The following is a 17514-nucleotide window of genomic DNA, read 5'->3' as shown; positions in this document are numbered from 1 at the left end:
ATCTAATCCTAAAACCTTACAGATACAAACCTGCTTGTGGATAGAGGACAGAATGACATGATTAGACCTATGGAGCAGATGCTGGATTCATGTGCCTAAAACTGGCCACAGGGATGAGGCTCCCAGTGTGCTTTTCCCATCTAGTCACAGGAGAAGCAAAGGGAATGAAGGAAAATGCTAATTAAGATTGCTTCTAAAAAGATATTTGCAATCTGGTTTCATCATCTTTCTATCTCCCTTCCTTTTCTTTCTTCCTCCCTCCCTCTCTCCTTCCTTCCTGGTTTAAGTTAAAATTCTATTTTGGAAAATAAAATTTATATACAGAAAGATAAATCTTATATGCAAAGCTTGCTCAATTATCACCAAGTGATCACACCTATATAGGAACTCCAGAAACACGAGCCTCCCCCTTCGCCCTCCCAAACACTACTCCCTTCGTTTTCCTCCCAAATAACCACTACTACAGATTAAATATTTGTGTGTTGTCTCCCCTCCCCCCTTGCCCAATTCATATGTTGAAGCCTAATCTCCAATGTGATGGTATGTGGAGGTGGGGCCTTTGGGAGGTGATTAGGTCACAAGTGTGGAACCCTCATGACTAAGATTAGTGCCCTTATAAAAGAGGCCCCAGGGACCTCCCTTGCCTCTTCTGCCATGTGAGGTTATAAGGAGAAGATGGCTGTCTATGTAAGCAGGGCCTCACCAGACTGAATCTGCTAGCACCTTAATTCTGGACTTCCCGAAAGCCTCCAGAACTGTGAGAAATAAATGTTGCTTAAGCCACCCACTATATGGTGTATTTGTTATAGCAGTGCATATGGACTAAAATCAACCACTATCTCCATTTCTGATACAATAATTTTGTTTTGCTCATTTCTGAACTTTATATAAATGGAATCATACTACATGTACGATTTTTTCATATGACTTTTTTCCTTCAACATTAAGTTTGGGAGACCCATTCAAGTTGTTGGATGTAACTTTGCTTTGTTGGTTTTCATTGCTATACATACAGTATTCCATTATAGGGATATGTTATAATTCGTTTATGCATTCTATAATTGATTGACATTTCTACTTTCAGTTTAAAATCTACAAATAACATTGGTATAAACATTTTTGTACATGTTCTATGGAGACGTGTTGAGCATTGGTAAAGTGGCTGTCACAGTATTATCACCTTTAGGAGAAAACACCAAACTGTTTTCCAAAATGATTGTAATAACTTATACTTCCAGCAGCACTGTATGAGTGTCTAAATGCTCTATAGCCTTGCTAACACTTGAAAATATCAATCTTTTAAATTTTAACCATTCTTGTAGGTATATAGTGTTAGCTCATAATACTTTTGTTTAAACTGAACGAGTTGATTTATAATATATATATATTAGTTTCATCATAATACTTTTAAAATTTGCATCTATTCCTGTCTACTACAGTGAACATATTTTCTTTTTTCGTGTCATTTATATATAACCTTCTGTTAAGGCTTCTATTCAATTTTATAATTGAGTTGTCTGTATTTTTCTTATTGACTTTTAAGAGTTTATTATATTCTGGATATAAGCCTCATCATTTATGTATTGCAAATATCTTGTAATCTATCGCTTACCTTTACATCCTTTTAAAAAATATTTATTAATAAATACATATTTTTATTTTTTAAGTAAAAAATAAAAGCTGACATACAATATCATGTTAGTTTCAGGTGTATTACATAATGATTTGACATTTGCATACACTATAAAATGATCACCATGATAAGTCTAGCAACCACCTGTCCCTGTACAAAGTTATTACAATATTATTGACCATATTCTTTATGCTGTATGTCTCCATGACTTATTTATTATAACTGAAAGTTTATACCTCTTAATCCCCTTCATCTATTCCCCCCCACCCACTTCTCATCTTTCGTGCCTTTACATTCTCAATGATATCTTTTGATGAACAGAAATTCATAATTTTAAGTTAGTCAAATTTATTAATCGTTTCTTTTACAGTTATTGTTTTTGGTCTGTTTAAGATGTCCTGAGCTACCTCTAGGTTTGAAGATACTCTCCTATATTCTATTTTGGGACCTTTATTATTTTGCCTTTCACATTTAGATCTACAATCTACCTGAAGTTTATTTTTGTTTATGTTGTAAAGAAGGGATCAAGTTTGATTTCTCCTCCCATAAGCTATCCAAATGACACAACGTTTATGGAAAAGATTATTCTCACAACTCTACAATATCACCTAGAATCTGTTTCTGGGTTCTCTCTTCTGTTCTATTGGTTATTTGCCTAGCCTTACATGAACACAACATCACCTTAATTTCTATACCTTTATAATAAGTCTTGAAACAGATCCTGGTTATTCTCAGTTTGCCCCTCTAAAATATACTTGTCACACTTCACTCTTTTCTACCCTGCTCTATAACCCAAAAGATTGACATTGTTGATTTCTATCAGTGGGCCTATTTGCCTTCTGGAAATTGTTCTTCTTATAGCTCCCCCATGATTGTTCTTTCCTTAGCAGCTGTTTCCAGTTGGGCCTCATAGAGTTTTGAGTTATGCATGTGTGTCGTGGTATTCAGTCAAAGACTCAGTGGTGATTCTAATGCAGATCTAGAACTTTTTGTCTAACTCCTTTTTCCTGGTTAGTCTGCTTCACAATTCTAGCCATCCACTCTTATTTTATTATTTTGTATCTTCTATATTCCATGTTTTTAATTTTTTTTCAGTTCCTTTTCTAATTCCTGGAGATGGATTCTTAGCTTATTAATTTTGAGCCTTTATTTTCTTCTAACATATGTAAATAATATTTCAAATTCCCTGTAAGAATGGCTTTAGCTGAATCCAAGTTTTGCTATGTCATATTTTTATTATCATTCAGTTCAAAGTATTTTTTAATTTCCACTGCAATTTTTTCTTTGACCCATGGGTTACTGAGAAGTATCTCTTTTCTAACACCATCTATGTAAGGCTTAATACCTAGTAAGGAAGGTATATGCCGTGTTTGTTCAAAAATTTTCAGGCCAGGCTGTGGTTAACTTTGGGAAGGAGGATGAAAGGGTGAGTTCTAGAGTGTTAATAACATTCTACTTCTTGACATGGGTGGTGGTTTCATGACTATATTTATTTTGTGATAATTCCTCCAACTATATGCTTATGTTATATATTCACTAAAAAGTCAAAAAAGCTTCCTGGCTATTTTTATACATGTGCTCTTCCCATATGGACCTTAAAATAATTTTATCTATTTTCAAAAACAACAAAAAAAGTGAGTTTCTAACTGAAATTGCATTATACATTCACTTACCTTATATTTTTTCATAACTGCATTGCTTTCAAAGTTAGCTGTTTCTTCCATAAAACGGCCCACTAGTAGCATAGCTCGACCATGGATTAACATGTTCTTACTTTCGGTTGGGGTTTTATTTTCAGGAAAACATAACTCAACACCCTTCTGAAGAACAATTAGTGCCTGGTGAACATCACCCTGAAAGAAAAAAGACAACAAGCCTTTTAATTTAAGAACATATTTCCATTTTCTGTAAAGCAAATACAATTGTTAGAATTTAAAGTTCATAAGATATTTTATAAATCTATTTGTAATTTCATGTTCATCTCTCATTTTCCTCCTATGAAAGTAAAATCCTAAAAAGGAATCATTGCTTCATTTCATATAGAACGCCTATATTCATTCATTCACTTGTTTTTTACAGTCAGTCAAAGTGCAGGGAACTGAAGATATATGTAGATGATTAGGTATAAACAAACATAAATATGTCAAAATCTCTGGCTTAAAAAAGTTCACAGTCAAGTGAGGAAATAAACTATGAAACAACAACACAATGTGCTAAGTGTTATTTTTTTTTTTTGGCGGTATGCGGGCCTCGCCCTGTTGTGTTCTCTCCCGTTGCGGAGCACAGGCTCCGGATGCGCAGGGTCAGCGGCCATGGCTCACGGGCCCAGCTGCTCCGCGTCATGTGGGATCTTCCCAGATTGGGGCATGAACCCACATCCCCTGCATTGGCAAGCGGACTCTCAACCGCTGCGCCACCAGGGAAGCCCGTTAAGTGTTATTAACAGAAGAATATACATGCATATTATGTAGGAAAGAGGACAGTCTGCTAAATCTACCTGAAGATATAGGAAAATGGAGTTGAGCAGTGGTCAGGCAAAGTAATCACATGAGGAAAATCTAAATTAGGTTTTAAAAAATGAGTAGAAATTTTCCTGGCAAAGAATTCAGTGAAGGACACTCTTGGTAGAAGAGAATAATTTTAGTTGAGAAAAAGGCAAGTAGTCCGTTTTTAGCTGAAGATAGGGTTTGTGAGATAAATGGTTTATGAAGACTAAAGGGTTTGTGACAACTGAACCTGAAGAGGTAGGCTGAGACTCGATGAGAAAGGGACTTGTGTACTTTCTAGAGTTCTGACTTAATCCTAAAGCCATGAAGAATACTTTGAAGGATTTTTATCTGGGGGAGTGACATGATTCAGTGTGCATTTTAGAAAGATGACAGACCGCAGTAATGAACACCAAAAAATGGTGAGACCTCAAAAAAAAAAACCTGTTAATATTGCCAGAGGGTATAAATGCTAAAGGCATGAAGGAAAGCAGCAAAGATAAATAAGAGGGAGAGGATTCCAAAGATATTTCTAAGGTCAATTTAGTCTCCAACTTGATGTGGAAAGTGAGGGAGAGGAAGAAGTTCAAGATCATTCCCAGATTACTGTCATAAATGAGAGGATGTGATAGAGTCCTACTCAGAAAAATAAGGAATATGGGAGGAGAAACAGACAGTGAATCTTACATGATGAATTGCATTTTGAGCATGCTGAATTTAAGGTATTACAATACATACATGTTCTAGCACTAGCTCTGAAAATGACTTAACACAGGCTGAATTATTACTTTCATCTCCCATCCAGGAAACATCTCCTCCCCTGTCCTTTCTTAGCCACCATAAAAGTAGGTTTAATCACAGATGGCACCAACTATAGTTGCTAACCATCAATTTCAGAACATGCTATGCCTACTACTAATTCTAGACTGGTGGCAAGCATGAGGAGATATGAAAATAAGAGTCCTTTAAATTTGTGGCATGAGCTTTTCAAGGAGTTTGTATATTTTAAAAGCTCCCTTCTTATAACTGTAGCTTTAATCTAAGGATTGCTGAGGACGTTTGTGCTGAAGCTAAGCCCTTTCTGCAGGCTAGGTTAGAATTGGATCTTTACAGCAACAGTGGCTAGTCTATACAAAACTAATTATCTGCCAAGAATGTAATAAGGACAGTGTTATGTTCACCTAAACATTTCTTGAGTGCACTCGTGTATATATATATATTATATATATATAAAATATGTATATATATGATAAAAACAAAGTAAAAATTGGTCATTTCCCTCAAGAAAAAAATGGAAGACAGATGAAAACAGAAAGAACTGCACTTGCAGTCTTGAAATGGGAAAATATTTGGGGACTTCAGGATAGAAGGAAGTTTCTTCCAGATGATGGTAGATAAATGATGCAGAAAGGTGACAGAAAAAGAAGGTTCTGAATTTAGATTAGGGATCTAATCTCTGTCATGCCTTTGTAGGAAGTACCTATGATGGAAGTATGTATGATGACGTCCCCTTGACCATTACCTTGGACCAGAGCCACTTTGCCCTTTCCACATACAGTTCAGCAAGTCGTGATTCTCCAGCATTAAGGAGAGCATTGTAGGCTGTCTGGTGGTGACCAGCCTTTCGAGCTACTCTGGCACTCTGTAGCCAGCATTCTCCAACCATTTCTTTGTAATCTGGTCTAAAGGAATGTGACAAAACGGGGGGGAAAGAGCATTTTTAAGTATATTCAAGAGCTTAATCAAAATATCTCTTCCCAACATGGAACCTTCTCAATATATCATTTCAAAGGAATCAAAGAATATTTATTTGTTAAAAAACTAATTTTAATTTTCTTAGAGTTCTCCATTGTTATCAATTACAAGACTATGAAGACCTTACTATTGACTTATATCTGTACCTCCCCCAGATACGTTTTCAACATTAAAAAAATGATATATTGCACATAAAAGTAATTTTTAAGTTCTAGGCTCATTTTAACTATATAGTGTAGACTTGACAACTGACAATAGAAAAATACAGATTCAGAGAGAAAATTAGGAAAGATAAATACTCCCAAGTAATATGCAAATATAATACTAAATTCACAATAACTGACATGCAAAAAAAAAGTGTGTAAAACCTTTTGTTGAGGCTTAATAAAGCTCTCCGGAGAGCCAGTATGGGCTCCTTTGCTCTGTAGGAATTCTGGGTCATTTCCAGTCGAGCTACCCAATTTAGTGAATCTTCTTGAGTACTGTCACCTGGAGTCTGGTGAAAAAGTGGTTTGACGCTATGCTCCAACTCACACAACATGTGCAATCTGAAGACAGATAGAGCCTATGTTAATATGTTATCATAGTCAGCCATATTAATCTGACATATAAAGCATGTACTTTAAATTAACCATGAAGAATATGAAATGTGCAGTTTTCTTTGGAAGAACTTTAACCAATGTATATTCTTGGTATATAAACAGTAACATTTATAACTTTTCAAATTGGGTATAAACACTAATTTATGTTGATTTGAATAGATAGTGCTTTGCTATGATCCCTAGACCCTCTAATTAAACTGGAGAAGGGTATAAAAAACTAAATTCAAATGTATGAAAGCCAGACTTCACCACCTGTATAAAGATAAAAGAAAATATAAATCAATGTAAATATTTGTATATATTGCTGGTGCTATTGTAAGAGGACCTGGCATAGTAGATGCCAGTAAAAAATTGTGAAATGAACGCAATTTTAATTTTTTTTTTCCTAAGGCTGACGGAAACATTTGTGATACATTCAAATTAGCTTTTTCCCATGTCTATAACCCAGTATTCAAGCATGCAGTTGAGTAGCTACATAACTGAATTTATCCCAGTGGTCCAGTCTCTAGTTTCATTAAGCTGTTACCAAAGGGGCTGATACAAAATATAATGTAAAAAATAGCGTATTTTTCTTTTTAGTTTACTGTTGTTCAATTACAACATATGTTTTATTCTTTTCTTCAGGTAAATTAGCAGACCTAAAATGTTTTCCATCATTTTCTTCCTTACCTCTAAAAATTAATATTACTTGCGAGTAATATTAATATTACTTGTGAGTAATGTAATACCTACATGTGAACGGGGAGTGGGAAATGTCAAATGCATTTCTCAAAGAGAAAAAGGAAAGGGAACCAACAAGTACGGAGCACCAATGTGCCAGGCAGAGTAGACGTCTAGTTATTTAGGTTATATAGAAAATAAACTATGACATTACAACAAGACAAATGTAAGATATTTTTGCTATTTTTTAGAAGTCTCATAATTGCCTTTCTAATTAAAAGGATGTATGTTAGAACATTTTTTAAAAACTATAGATAGGGTGATTGTGAGGTAAAAAAATGAAAACAGCCATTTTGTGAGCTCTGCGTAACACCAAACACGCTATCACTTATTTAGCACGCACAAAATTCCAAGCCTGTCATGTGACACCTACAGACCAGGAATATAAAAATGGAAACCCCAAAATACCTCACAATATATTCATATCCTCGTTGGTAAGAGCCTCTTTCAAAGCTTGCAGCTGAAAGAGGTACAATTTGTTCTGCTCTCACTAGTTTCAATGTGTCATAAAAAGCTGTGATATCTTTTTTTTTAGCTGTTAATAATAACTGTCCCAGTCTGACACTCCATGTTGTAGATTTCCCATCTGAAAAACAAATGAAGAGTCAAGGCATGCCATGATAGCTGGATCCCAGAACAAGCTTTATTTCATCTGATAAAATGGTCAACAGAAAACTGGAACAGATGGTTTCATTCCACTTTGAACTTCAACAAGGCAATCATAAAACAAGCTGAGAGATTAATTACGAATGTTGCTTAGCTACTTAAGTCTAAATATTTATGGCATATTAAAACTGCTTATATTTTAAGAAGTAATTTTACCTGCTGCCAAATAGTTTTCTACCAAATCCCACTGTGACAATTTCCAAGCTGCTTCCACTCTGTATGTGTTTAATTCATCTGTCCATTCAGACCTGTTAAAAGAAATCCGTATCACTTAAACATTTATTTAAAGTGGCATTTAGAAATTTTTTCATAGGTTTAGATACTATTTATTGCAGTTATTTATTGCTCTATTCATTGTATTTGTATTGTATTGTATTTTGTACATAGGTACAAAATAATTATCTCTATCCAAAACAATCCCCCAAATTTTAATGTTTCCAGTCCCCCAAAACATTTTTTTCAATAATTACTTCTGATACAGCCATTAAAAAATGCCATTTTGGGGGACAAATTTGCCATATATTAGAGCAGAATTAATGCCTGGATAATTACAAAGAGCAGTTGTAAAATGAGCTGCACGCTTAACTTGAACAAAGAGCAGGGAGAAAAAAGAGCCAACTGAACATACATGCATTCAGAGGTAAGCAATTCTAATAACTTGGTAGTTTGAATTAAATTTAAGACAAAAAACATAGAAGCTGGTGGGGTAGGTTGAGCACTGGGGTACACTCAATAGTAAAGGCATAACAATGTTACAAATTATGTGTCAATAGTATGACAAAGGATACAAAATTAGCTACCTAAAATACATAACTATTCTTAAATTATTTTCAGTTACTTTAAAATTGGGTTTTTTTTTAACATCTTCATTGAAGTATAATTGCTTTACAATGGTGTGTTAGTTTGTGCTTTACAACAAAGTGAATCAGTTATACATATACATATGTTCCCATATCTCTTCCCTCTTGCATCTCCCTCCCTCCCACTCTCTGAGCCCACCCCTCTAGGTGGTCACAAACCAACTAGCTGATCTCCCTGTGGCATGCAGCTGCTTCCCACTAGCTATTCACCCTATGTTTGGTAGTGTATATATGTCCATGCCACTCTCTCACTTCGTCACAGCTTACCCTTCCTCCTCCCCATATCCTCAAGTCCATGCTCTAGTAGGTCTGCGTTTTATTCCCGTCCTACCCCTAGGCTCTTCATGACATGTTTTTTTTCTTAGATTCCATATATATGTGTTAGCATACGGTATTTGTTTTTCTCCTTCTGACTTATTTCACTCTGTATGACAGACTCCAGGTCCATCCACCTCACTACAAATAACTCAGTTTCATTTCTTTTTATGGTTGAGTAATATTCCATTGTATATATGTGCCACATCTTCTTTATCCATTCATCTGTTGATGGACACCTAGGTTGCTTCCATCTCCTGGCTATTGTAAACAGAGCTGCAATGAACATTGTGGTACATGACTCTTTTTGAATTATGGTTTTCTCAGGGTATATGCCCAGTAGTGGGATTGAGGGGTCGTAGGGTAGTTCTATTTGTAGTTTTTTAAGGAACCTCCATACTGCTCTCCTTAGTGGCTGTATCAATTTACATTCCCACCAGCAGTGCAAGAGGGTTCCCTTTTCTCCACACTCTCTCCAGCATTTATTGTTTCTAGAGTTTTTGATGAGGGCCAGTCTGACCGGTGTGAGATGATATCTCATTGTAGTTTTGATTTGCATTTCTCTAATGATTAATGATGTTGAGCATTCTTTCATGTGTTTGTTGGCAATCTGTATATCTTCTTTGGAGAAATGTCTATTTCGGTCTTCTGCCCATTTTTGGATTGGGTTGTTTGTTTTTTTGTTATTGAGCTGCGTGAGTTGCTTATAAATTTTGGAGATTAATCCTTTGTCAGTTGCTTCATTTGCAACTATTTTCTCCCATTCTGAGGGTTGTCTTTTGGTCTTGTTTATGGTATCCTTTGCTGTGCAAAAGCTTTTAAGTTTCATTAGGTCCCATTTGTTTATTTGTGTTTTTATTTCCATTTCTCTAGGAGGTGGGTCAAAAAGGATCTTGCTATGATTTATGTCATAGAGTGTTCTGCCTATGTTTTCCTCTAACAGTTTGATAGTGTCTGGCCTTACATAAGGTCTTTAACCCATTTTGAGTTTATTTTTGTGTATGGTGTTAGAGAGTGTTCTAATTTCATACTTTTACATGTACCAGTCCAGTTTTCCCAGCACCACTTATTGAAGAGGCTGTCTTTTCTCTACTGTATATTCTTGCCTCCTTTATCAAAGATATGGTGACCATATGTGTGTGAGTTTATCTCTGGGCTTTCTATCCTGTTCCAATGACCTATATTTCTGTTCTTGTGCCAGTATTATACTGTCTTGATTACTGTAGCTTTGTAGTATAGTCTGAAGTCAGGGAGACTGATTCCTCCAGCTCCATTTTTCGTTCTCAAGATTGCTTTGGCTATTCACGGTCTTTTGGGTTTCCATACAAATTGTGAAATTTTTTGTTCTAGTTCTGTAAAAAATGCCAGTGGTAGTTTGATAGGGATTGCATTGAATTTGTAGATTGCTTTGGGTAGTAGAGTCATTTTCACAATGTTGATTCTTCCAATCCAAGGACATGGTATATCTCTCCATCTATTTGTATCACCTTTAATTTCTTTCATCAGTGTCTTATAATTTTCTGCATACAGGTCTTTTGTCTCCTTAGGTAGGTTTATTCCTAGATATTTTATTCTTTTTGTTGCAATGGTAAATTGAAGTGTTTTCTTAATTTCCCTCTCAGATTTTTCATCATTAGTGTATAAGAATGCCAGAGATTTCTGTGCATTAATTTTGTATCCTGCTACTTTATCAAATTCATTGATTAGCTCTAGAAGTTTTCTAGTAGCATCCTTAGGATTCTCTATGTATAGTATCATGTCATCTGCAGACGGTGACAGCTTTGCTTCTTCTTTTACAATTTGGATTCCTTTTATTTTTTTCTTCTCTGATTGCTGTGGCTAGAACTTCCAAAACTATGTTGAATAAGAGTGGTGAGAGTGGGCAACCTTGTCTTGTTCCTGATCTTAGTGGAAATGGTTTCAGTTTTTCACCATTGAGAACGATGCTAGCTGTGGGTTTGTCATATATGGCCTTTATTATGTTGAGGAAAGTTCCCTCTATGCCTACTTTCTGCAGGGTTTTTATCATAAGTAGGTGTTGAATTTTGTCAAAAGCTTTCTCTGCATCTATTGAGATGATCATATGGTTTTTCCTCCTTCAGTTTGTTGATATGGTGTATCACGTTGATTTTTTTGTGTATATTGAAGAATCCTTGCATTCCTGGAATAAACCCCCTTGATCATGGTGTATGATCCTTTTAATGTGCTGTTGGATTCTGTTTGCTAGTATTTTGTTGAGGATTTTTGCATCTATGTTCATCAGTGATATTGGCCTGTAGTTTTCTTTGTTTGTGACGTCTTTGTCTGGTTTTGGTATCAGGGTGATGGTGGCCTCATAGAATGAGTTTGGGAGTGTTCCTCCGTCTGCTATCTTTTGGAAGAGTTTGAGAAGGATAGGTGTTAGCTCTTCTCTAAATATTTGATAGAATTCGCCTGTGAAGCCATCTGGTCCTGGGCTTTTGTTTGTTAAAACTGGGGTTTTTAAAAGCAGCATTATATAGGTAATTATTTTTTCTAAGTATCCTACTTATGTGACACTAAGATGGCTAGTGATGTTTAGATCATGACTGTATAGAAGAAGCTATACTTCCCCATGTTTCTTCTTTATTAAATCATATCATTTGAATACCTACTATATGGTAGGCCCTCAGCTAGGCACATTTTTCTATTTAATTACCTAATAATACCAAAGGTACACATACTACAAATAAGGTAACAGACTCAGGGAGGCTGGGATCAATGCCCTTAAAAGCCCTCCTTGTTCTTTCTGTAGTAAAAACACATAAAGAAAACATAACAAATGAGTTAATTAATTTTTATTAAAAAAAACTAAAGTAGTAGTGTAGCATAAATATCGAATATTCTCTAATGTCTAAATACCACCAAGAACAATTCAGAACAAAGCTAAAAGAAATACAATAGAAATATAATTTTCAAAAGTCCAACTTTGAATAACTTCATTAGCTTATCACTCGATGCCAAAATATCAAAATTTTAGGATACAAATCTGAGTAGAATAGCAGGAGTTGCTCTCCAGAAGGGATATATCACACCGAGAAGTACGAAATGGCAATGAGGATCAGGCTGTGAGAACTCACTTCCATAAATGTATTTAAAAAATGATTGGGCTTCCCTGGTGGCGCAGTGGTTGAGAGTCCGCCTGCCGATGCAGGGGACACGGGTTTGTGCCCCGGTCAGGGAAGATCCCACATGCCGCGGAGCAGCTGGGCCCGTGAGCCATGGCCGCTAAGCCTGCGCGTCCGGAGCCTGTGCTCCACAGTGGGGGAGGCCACAACAGTGAGAGGCCCGTGTACAGAAAAAAAAAAAAAGATTGTGTAGGTTAAGCACAGTCATTAATTTTGGAGAAATATTTGTTTAAAGGCAAATATTCTCCCCAAGGAAAACTCGTCCCCTCAATGACCATTTGCTTCAATGATACAGTATCCTTCATTGAATTTTGAAACTTGCCTTTTCACAAACCAAACGATCAGGAGGCTCTATGTATCCCAGATCCAAAGAGAACACTGTGCAGTGTGCATCATAAGGAAACATGACACCTCGGCTTGAGTCAAAACAAACTTTCCCAAATTTCTGCAACTCCTTTATTCATAAGGTCTGTCAATTAATCTGGAGAAACATATCTAAAACATATAACGAATCTTTCCTTGCTTCTGTAAAGCTTCTTTCATCATTTCGTAAATCCACTAACCATCCAACTAACACTGAGCTTCTCTACTCCCAGACACTGTAGAACAGTGGTCTTTAAAATCACAGTTTGGAATTTATACAAACTGTACTTAGAAGAGCTGTTTTCAGTGTGAACTAACTAAAAACAGTGGCCTGTGCTCTTTGGCAAACTAAGATCCCATCACTTTTGACCAGATCTCACTGTTCAGAAAAGTCAATTGGGGTCTGGTAAATACATTAAGGAGTAAGGCTTTTAGCTTGCAGAGCAAGGCAGCTTCAAGAGCACAACCAACCTCCTTAGTAATTCTCTAAACTAGAAGAACCATGCATGTCTTAATCTCTGCCACATGTAAGTACTTTTTGGGGGCTTATCATTTGGTTGCTATAAGAAACCCATTTTCTTTAGGAAAGGAAGGCTGCTTTCATTTTTATTAGTCTTTTAGGAGAATATCAACCCACACATTCTAGAGTGGTATTCCTTAGTTCAGTCACAAAGTTTCCGTCTCCCCAGCACAGAAAATAACTGGTGCTGATAAGATAGGCAGAGGTTAGATATCTTCTGGAAATACTAATACGAGCTTCACCAGTAGTAGGTGAAGTCTTGCAGGTTCCTGTCATAAAGCAAATTTAATTCAAGGATGACTCTTTGCATAGAAGATAAGCTGTTAAGTGCTAGACTGAATTAAGAGACAGTAGGAAAAATTATTTTTTGGTGTTTATCTCCAACACCATGAAAACAAAAAAGATTTCATTACTTTAGTAAACATTACTTCAATCCAATTAATTAATTAAAAATTTCCCATTCCAAATCAACAACAAAAGAAAATCATTCTTTTAAAAAACATTACCTGTTAGCATGCACTCCATTCACTTGAGTGATTACAGTAGACAGTTGACCAAGGCCTAACATGGACTTCACTACGCCATGATAGTGAATGATCTGGAAATTTAAAAGTATTTAAAATAGCAACTGTTACTTCAAATACATCTTAGGAACCAAAAAGTGTTTAACTGATATTCATTTAAAAATTCTATTTACCTCACTGAGCCTACCTTTCTTAGTTTAACAACTGACTTACTTGGATATATGGCAGAGCCCTCTACCGATGTCCTAAACACATCTGAATTTTTTTTTTTTTTTAATAGAGACAACCTACAAAAAATCTCAGACTGCATTTGTTATCTTTTCCAGATATGGTCTGATTTTTGGTTCAAATCAAATATAAAAGTAACAAGTACTCCTTAATACTTTGTTTAAAGATTATTTGTCATATATCTCACATAAAAATTAAAACTCAAACGTCACAATATTATTAATATCGATTTGGGGCTTCAGTAACTGAAAAGTTAAATAGGATTGTGAAATATTCTTTAAAATTGAAAACAAGACTGTGAAAAATAAAGGCCCTACACACTGAACTTTTGAGAAAATGAACATGTCAATTATGACAAAAAGGAATACCCCGAGATTAGAGAGGATATAAGCCAAGATTATAAATCAGTGATTCTAAACCCCTTTCCTGTTCCAACATACATGAGATATGCAACGTCCCCCCGTTAGCAACTGTAGCCCAGTGATTCTAAGGGACCATTTCAGAGATTCCCAGATGGTGATAGGGGCATGTGTAATCTGAAAAAGTTTCTTAGGCTGTAGAGAATCAATATTATTATTAAAAATTGATGCAAGTCTTATACTTTTAATAGCAAACTAAAATTATATCAGTTTTAGAGTAATGGAACATAGAGTTTAATGTAAGTATACTTCACAGTAAATCTCATTTATTGGGAGATTTGTAAGGTCACAGAAATTTGGTATTGGAAGGGATCTCTGAGATCCTCTAGCATGTCTCTAATTTTATCAATCAGGAAACTCAAGTTCAGAGACGGTTAAATATTTTCCAGACACACTGTGACACTGGTAGAGACAGTATTGAAATTAAGGTTTCCAAAGTTCCTAGTTCAGAGTTATTTTTGTTACAAGGCCTTTCATTTATCTCTTACCTGGTCTGGTTCTAACTGAATAGCCCTGTCATAACAAGCAGTGGCATCCCTCAGTAAGCCGATGCTTTCATGTTCAAGGATCTGTTCTTTTAGAGATGGTTCTGCCTTCCGAATTGCGCTTACTCCAGCTACTCCATCTGGTTCATGCATAGCAGCATACAATTTCTTTGTTCAATCATTAAAAAACAATCAACGGAGGAAAAAAACACAACTGGAAATAAAACTATAAAGCCACCAGTTTATGTAAAAAAAAAATATAAGAATTTTTTTTTCAAAGCAACAACATGTATTTGTTTCAAGACAGATTCACAGTGAAACTGCAAACTTATTTCCAGGTATTCTGTTCCACTTAAATATAATCATATTCCACTTAAATACAAATCTATACTAGTAACTGTTATTGATAATGAGAGCTGTAAAGAACCTCAAAGTCCTGAACTCTTTTAAAAATCCAATATTTAATAAATTCTGTTGAGTATAGTTTATAAGTATTTTATTGCATTTTAAAACTTAAAAACATTTTAAACAGCATTTTAATATACTCATATTGAGATGCTTTCAAGAAACACAAGACACTAAATCTGGGTTCAAAGGAGATATTCAGGCTGAAGATAAAAATTTGGGAGCAATTAGCACAACGATGGCAGGGGAAAGGATGAAATGATTTAGGAAATGAACAGAGGGAGAGAAGAAAAGAGGACGGGAAGGACATCAGAGTACTTGTATATATATAGACAAGGAAGAACTAACAAATGAAACACAGGAAAAACCAGAGTAGTTTGAAGAAACCTGAAGAATGTGGTATCCCAGAAATTGTGAGAGAAAAGAAAATACCTTAATAAAGAAGTGGTCAAATGATGCCATGAGGCTAAGAAAATGAGGACCAGGAAGCATTTATTGGATTTGGTAATATGGAGGCCACCAATTTTCTTAGCAAGAGTAGAGTCACTACAATGGAGAAAGAACTCTTGTTGGAATGGGCAAAGAGTAAATGGGAAGTAAAGAAGGAATACAGAGAAGATGGGCAATTCTTTTAAAAACTGACTGTGAAAGGAAACAGAAAGATGGGAAGTATTTGAAGAAGATACTGTAAGATCAAGGGAATTATAAAAAATTAAGATTTTTTACAGGCGACACCAGAGCATGTCTATATGCTCTATGTACTCTGGTTGAGAAAGAAAAATTAATGATATTGGAGAAAGCAGGAATATCTGAAGGATTGAAATCAAGAACAAAAGTAGAAGAACTGAATTTTGGCAGGAAGGGATCCTTCCTTAGGAACAAGAGAAGGGAAGAAAGAGAATATGGTACAGAAGCCAATGTATTTTTGGATTTGGTAGACATCTGGCTTCTACTCTCCTAATGCACAATGAAGCAAGATCATCTCAACAGAGTAAGTAAGGTGGAAGCAGAGGAATGAAGAGAAGGTAAGAAATAGTCATCTTGAAGAGTGCGAAAGTAGTCTTTACTAGAGAAACATAGAATGACTGAAGGCAATGTTAACGAGTCCCACTGATGTTTGAGATTATAAATTGAAAGGAAAAACCAGTTAAAAATCCAGTGTGTGATTTTTCTCCAGGGATGTTCAGGTGCTTACATGCAGACACTGGGAAGGCAAATGGGTGAGTTTATCCAGGACTGGAGTCTTACGAAGTGAATACAACACAAAGGGAGAAAGATGAGGGAGCTGAATATCCTTGTAAAGGAATGACTTTAACAATGAACAGGAGACTCAGAGCCAGACAAGGGAGAAAAAGACAGGAGAGGGCTAATCACCCAAAGACTACAAGCTACTCATTTTCCAGTTCTCTCACCACACTCTGCTTTTTGACCTGAAAAGAAGCCCAACAATCTTGACCTCTTATTTAATCCATTGTATTAGGCCCACTGACCTTTACTTTCTTTTCTTCCCCACACAGTCATAGTATTATCGTCTAACCCCCCAAAATGAACAAACTAAACATAAAAGACTGGCAATATTAAATGTCATTATTAAGTTCACTATATTAATATCAAACCTGTAAAAATCCAAGATGCTCTTGAATATTTTGCTTCTTTTCTGTAATAAATGATTCAAAGTGCATTACAGCTCGTGTGTATGCTTTGGAGCGAAAGGACGCTACTGCCAGAGTATCCTGAGGTATGAGGTCTAGAAAACGAGTTACACTCTGATAGTCTTCATAATCCACAGTAGGTACTAGATTATAAAAAGATAATTGAGTAATTAAAGACTGAGAAGATGAAATTTTAGAAGTATCTGTTTACATTTCAATTTATTTATTTTTAATTTATTTCATGAAATAAATTAATCTAAATGTATTAGGGTATCTTATTTAGAATGTAACTACCAATAAGAATATTGCTCAGAAGATTCCTGCTCCAACAGCACCATTATGACTTATCTTGCCTTGAACAGTCATTTAACTTATTTGAGCTTCTGTTTCCTCATTTATAAAAGGGAAATATTAGTATCTGTCTTGCCTTACTTACAATGTTGTTGTGACAATTAAGTGTAAATTTATATTAAATGCCATATGCTAACACATATATATGGAATCTAAGAAAAAAAAAAAAGTCATGAAGAACCTAGGGGTAAGATGGGAATGGAGACGCAGACCTACTAGAGAATGGACTTGAGGATGTGGGGAGGGGGAAGGGTAGGCTGTGACAAAGTGAGATAGTGGCATGGACATATATACACTACCAAATGTAAAACAGATAGCTAGTGGGAAGCAGCAGCATAGCACAGGGAGATCAGCTCGGTGCTTTGTGACCACCTAGAGGGGTGG

At 35.6% G+C, this 17514-nt stretch overlaps 1 protein-coding gene across 3 annotated transcripts in view; it reads right to left on the bottom strand.

The window, feature by feature from the left end:
- The window catches only part of ATR (ATR serine/threonine kinase), a 107272-nt gene that overhangs the window by 30461 nt on the left and 59297 nt on the right, over positions 1–17514 (bottom strand). For all 3 annotated transcript variants that reach the window (XM_059064922.2, XM_067033624.1, XM_067033623.1), the window contains 8 exons: positions 16744–16922; positions 14726–14890; positions 13573–13664; positions 8019–8110; positions 7605–7782; positions 6243–6422; positions 5642–5801; positions 3307–3486 (listed from right to left, as the gene is read on the bottom strand). In XM_059064922.2, the coding sequence (XP_058920905.1) occupies positions 3307–3486; positions 5642–5801; positions 6243–6422; positions 7605–7782; positions 8019–8110; positions 13573–13664; positions 14726–14890; positions 16744–16922 (1226 nt within the window). The remainder of the gene's footprint in view (positions 1–3306; positions 3487–5641; positions 5802–6242; positions 6423–7604; positions 7783–8018; positions 8111–13572; positions 13665–14725; positions 14891–16743; positions 16923–17514) is intronic.

The sequence above is a fragment of the Kogia breviceps genome, chromosome 5 (genome assembly GCF_026419965.1).
Source record: "Kogia breviceps isolate mKogBre1 chromosome 5, mKogBre1 haplotype 1, whole genome shotgun sequence".
Classification (NCBI taxonomy): domain Eukaryota; kingdom Metazoa; phylum Chordata; class Mammalia; order Artiodactyla; family Physeteridae; genus Kogia; species Kogia breviceps.
The sequence above is the reverse complement of the archived record's forward strand: the minus strand, read 5'-3'. Positions and strand labels throughout refer to the sequence as shown.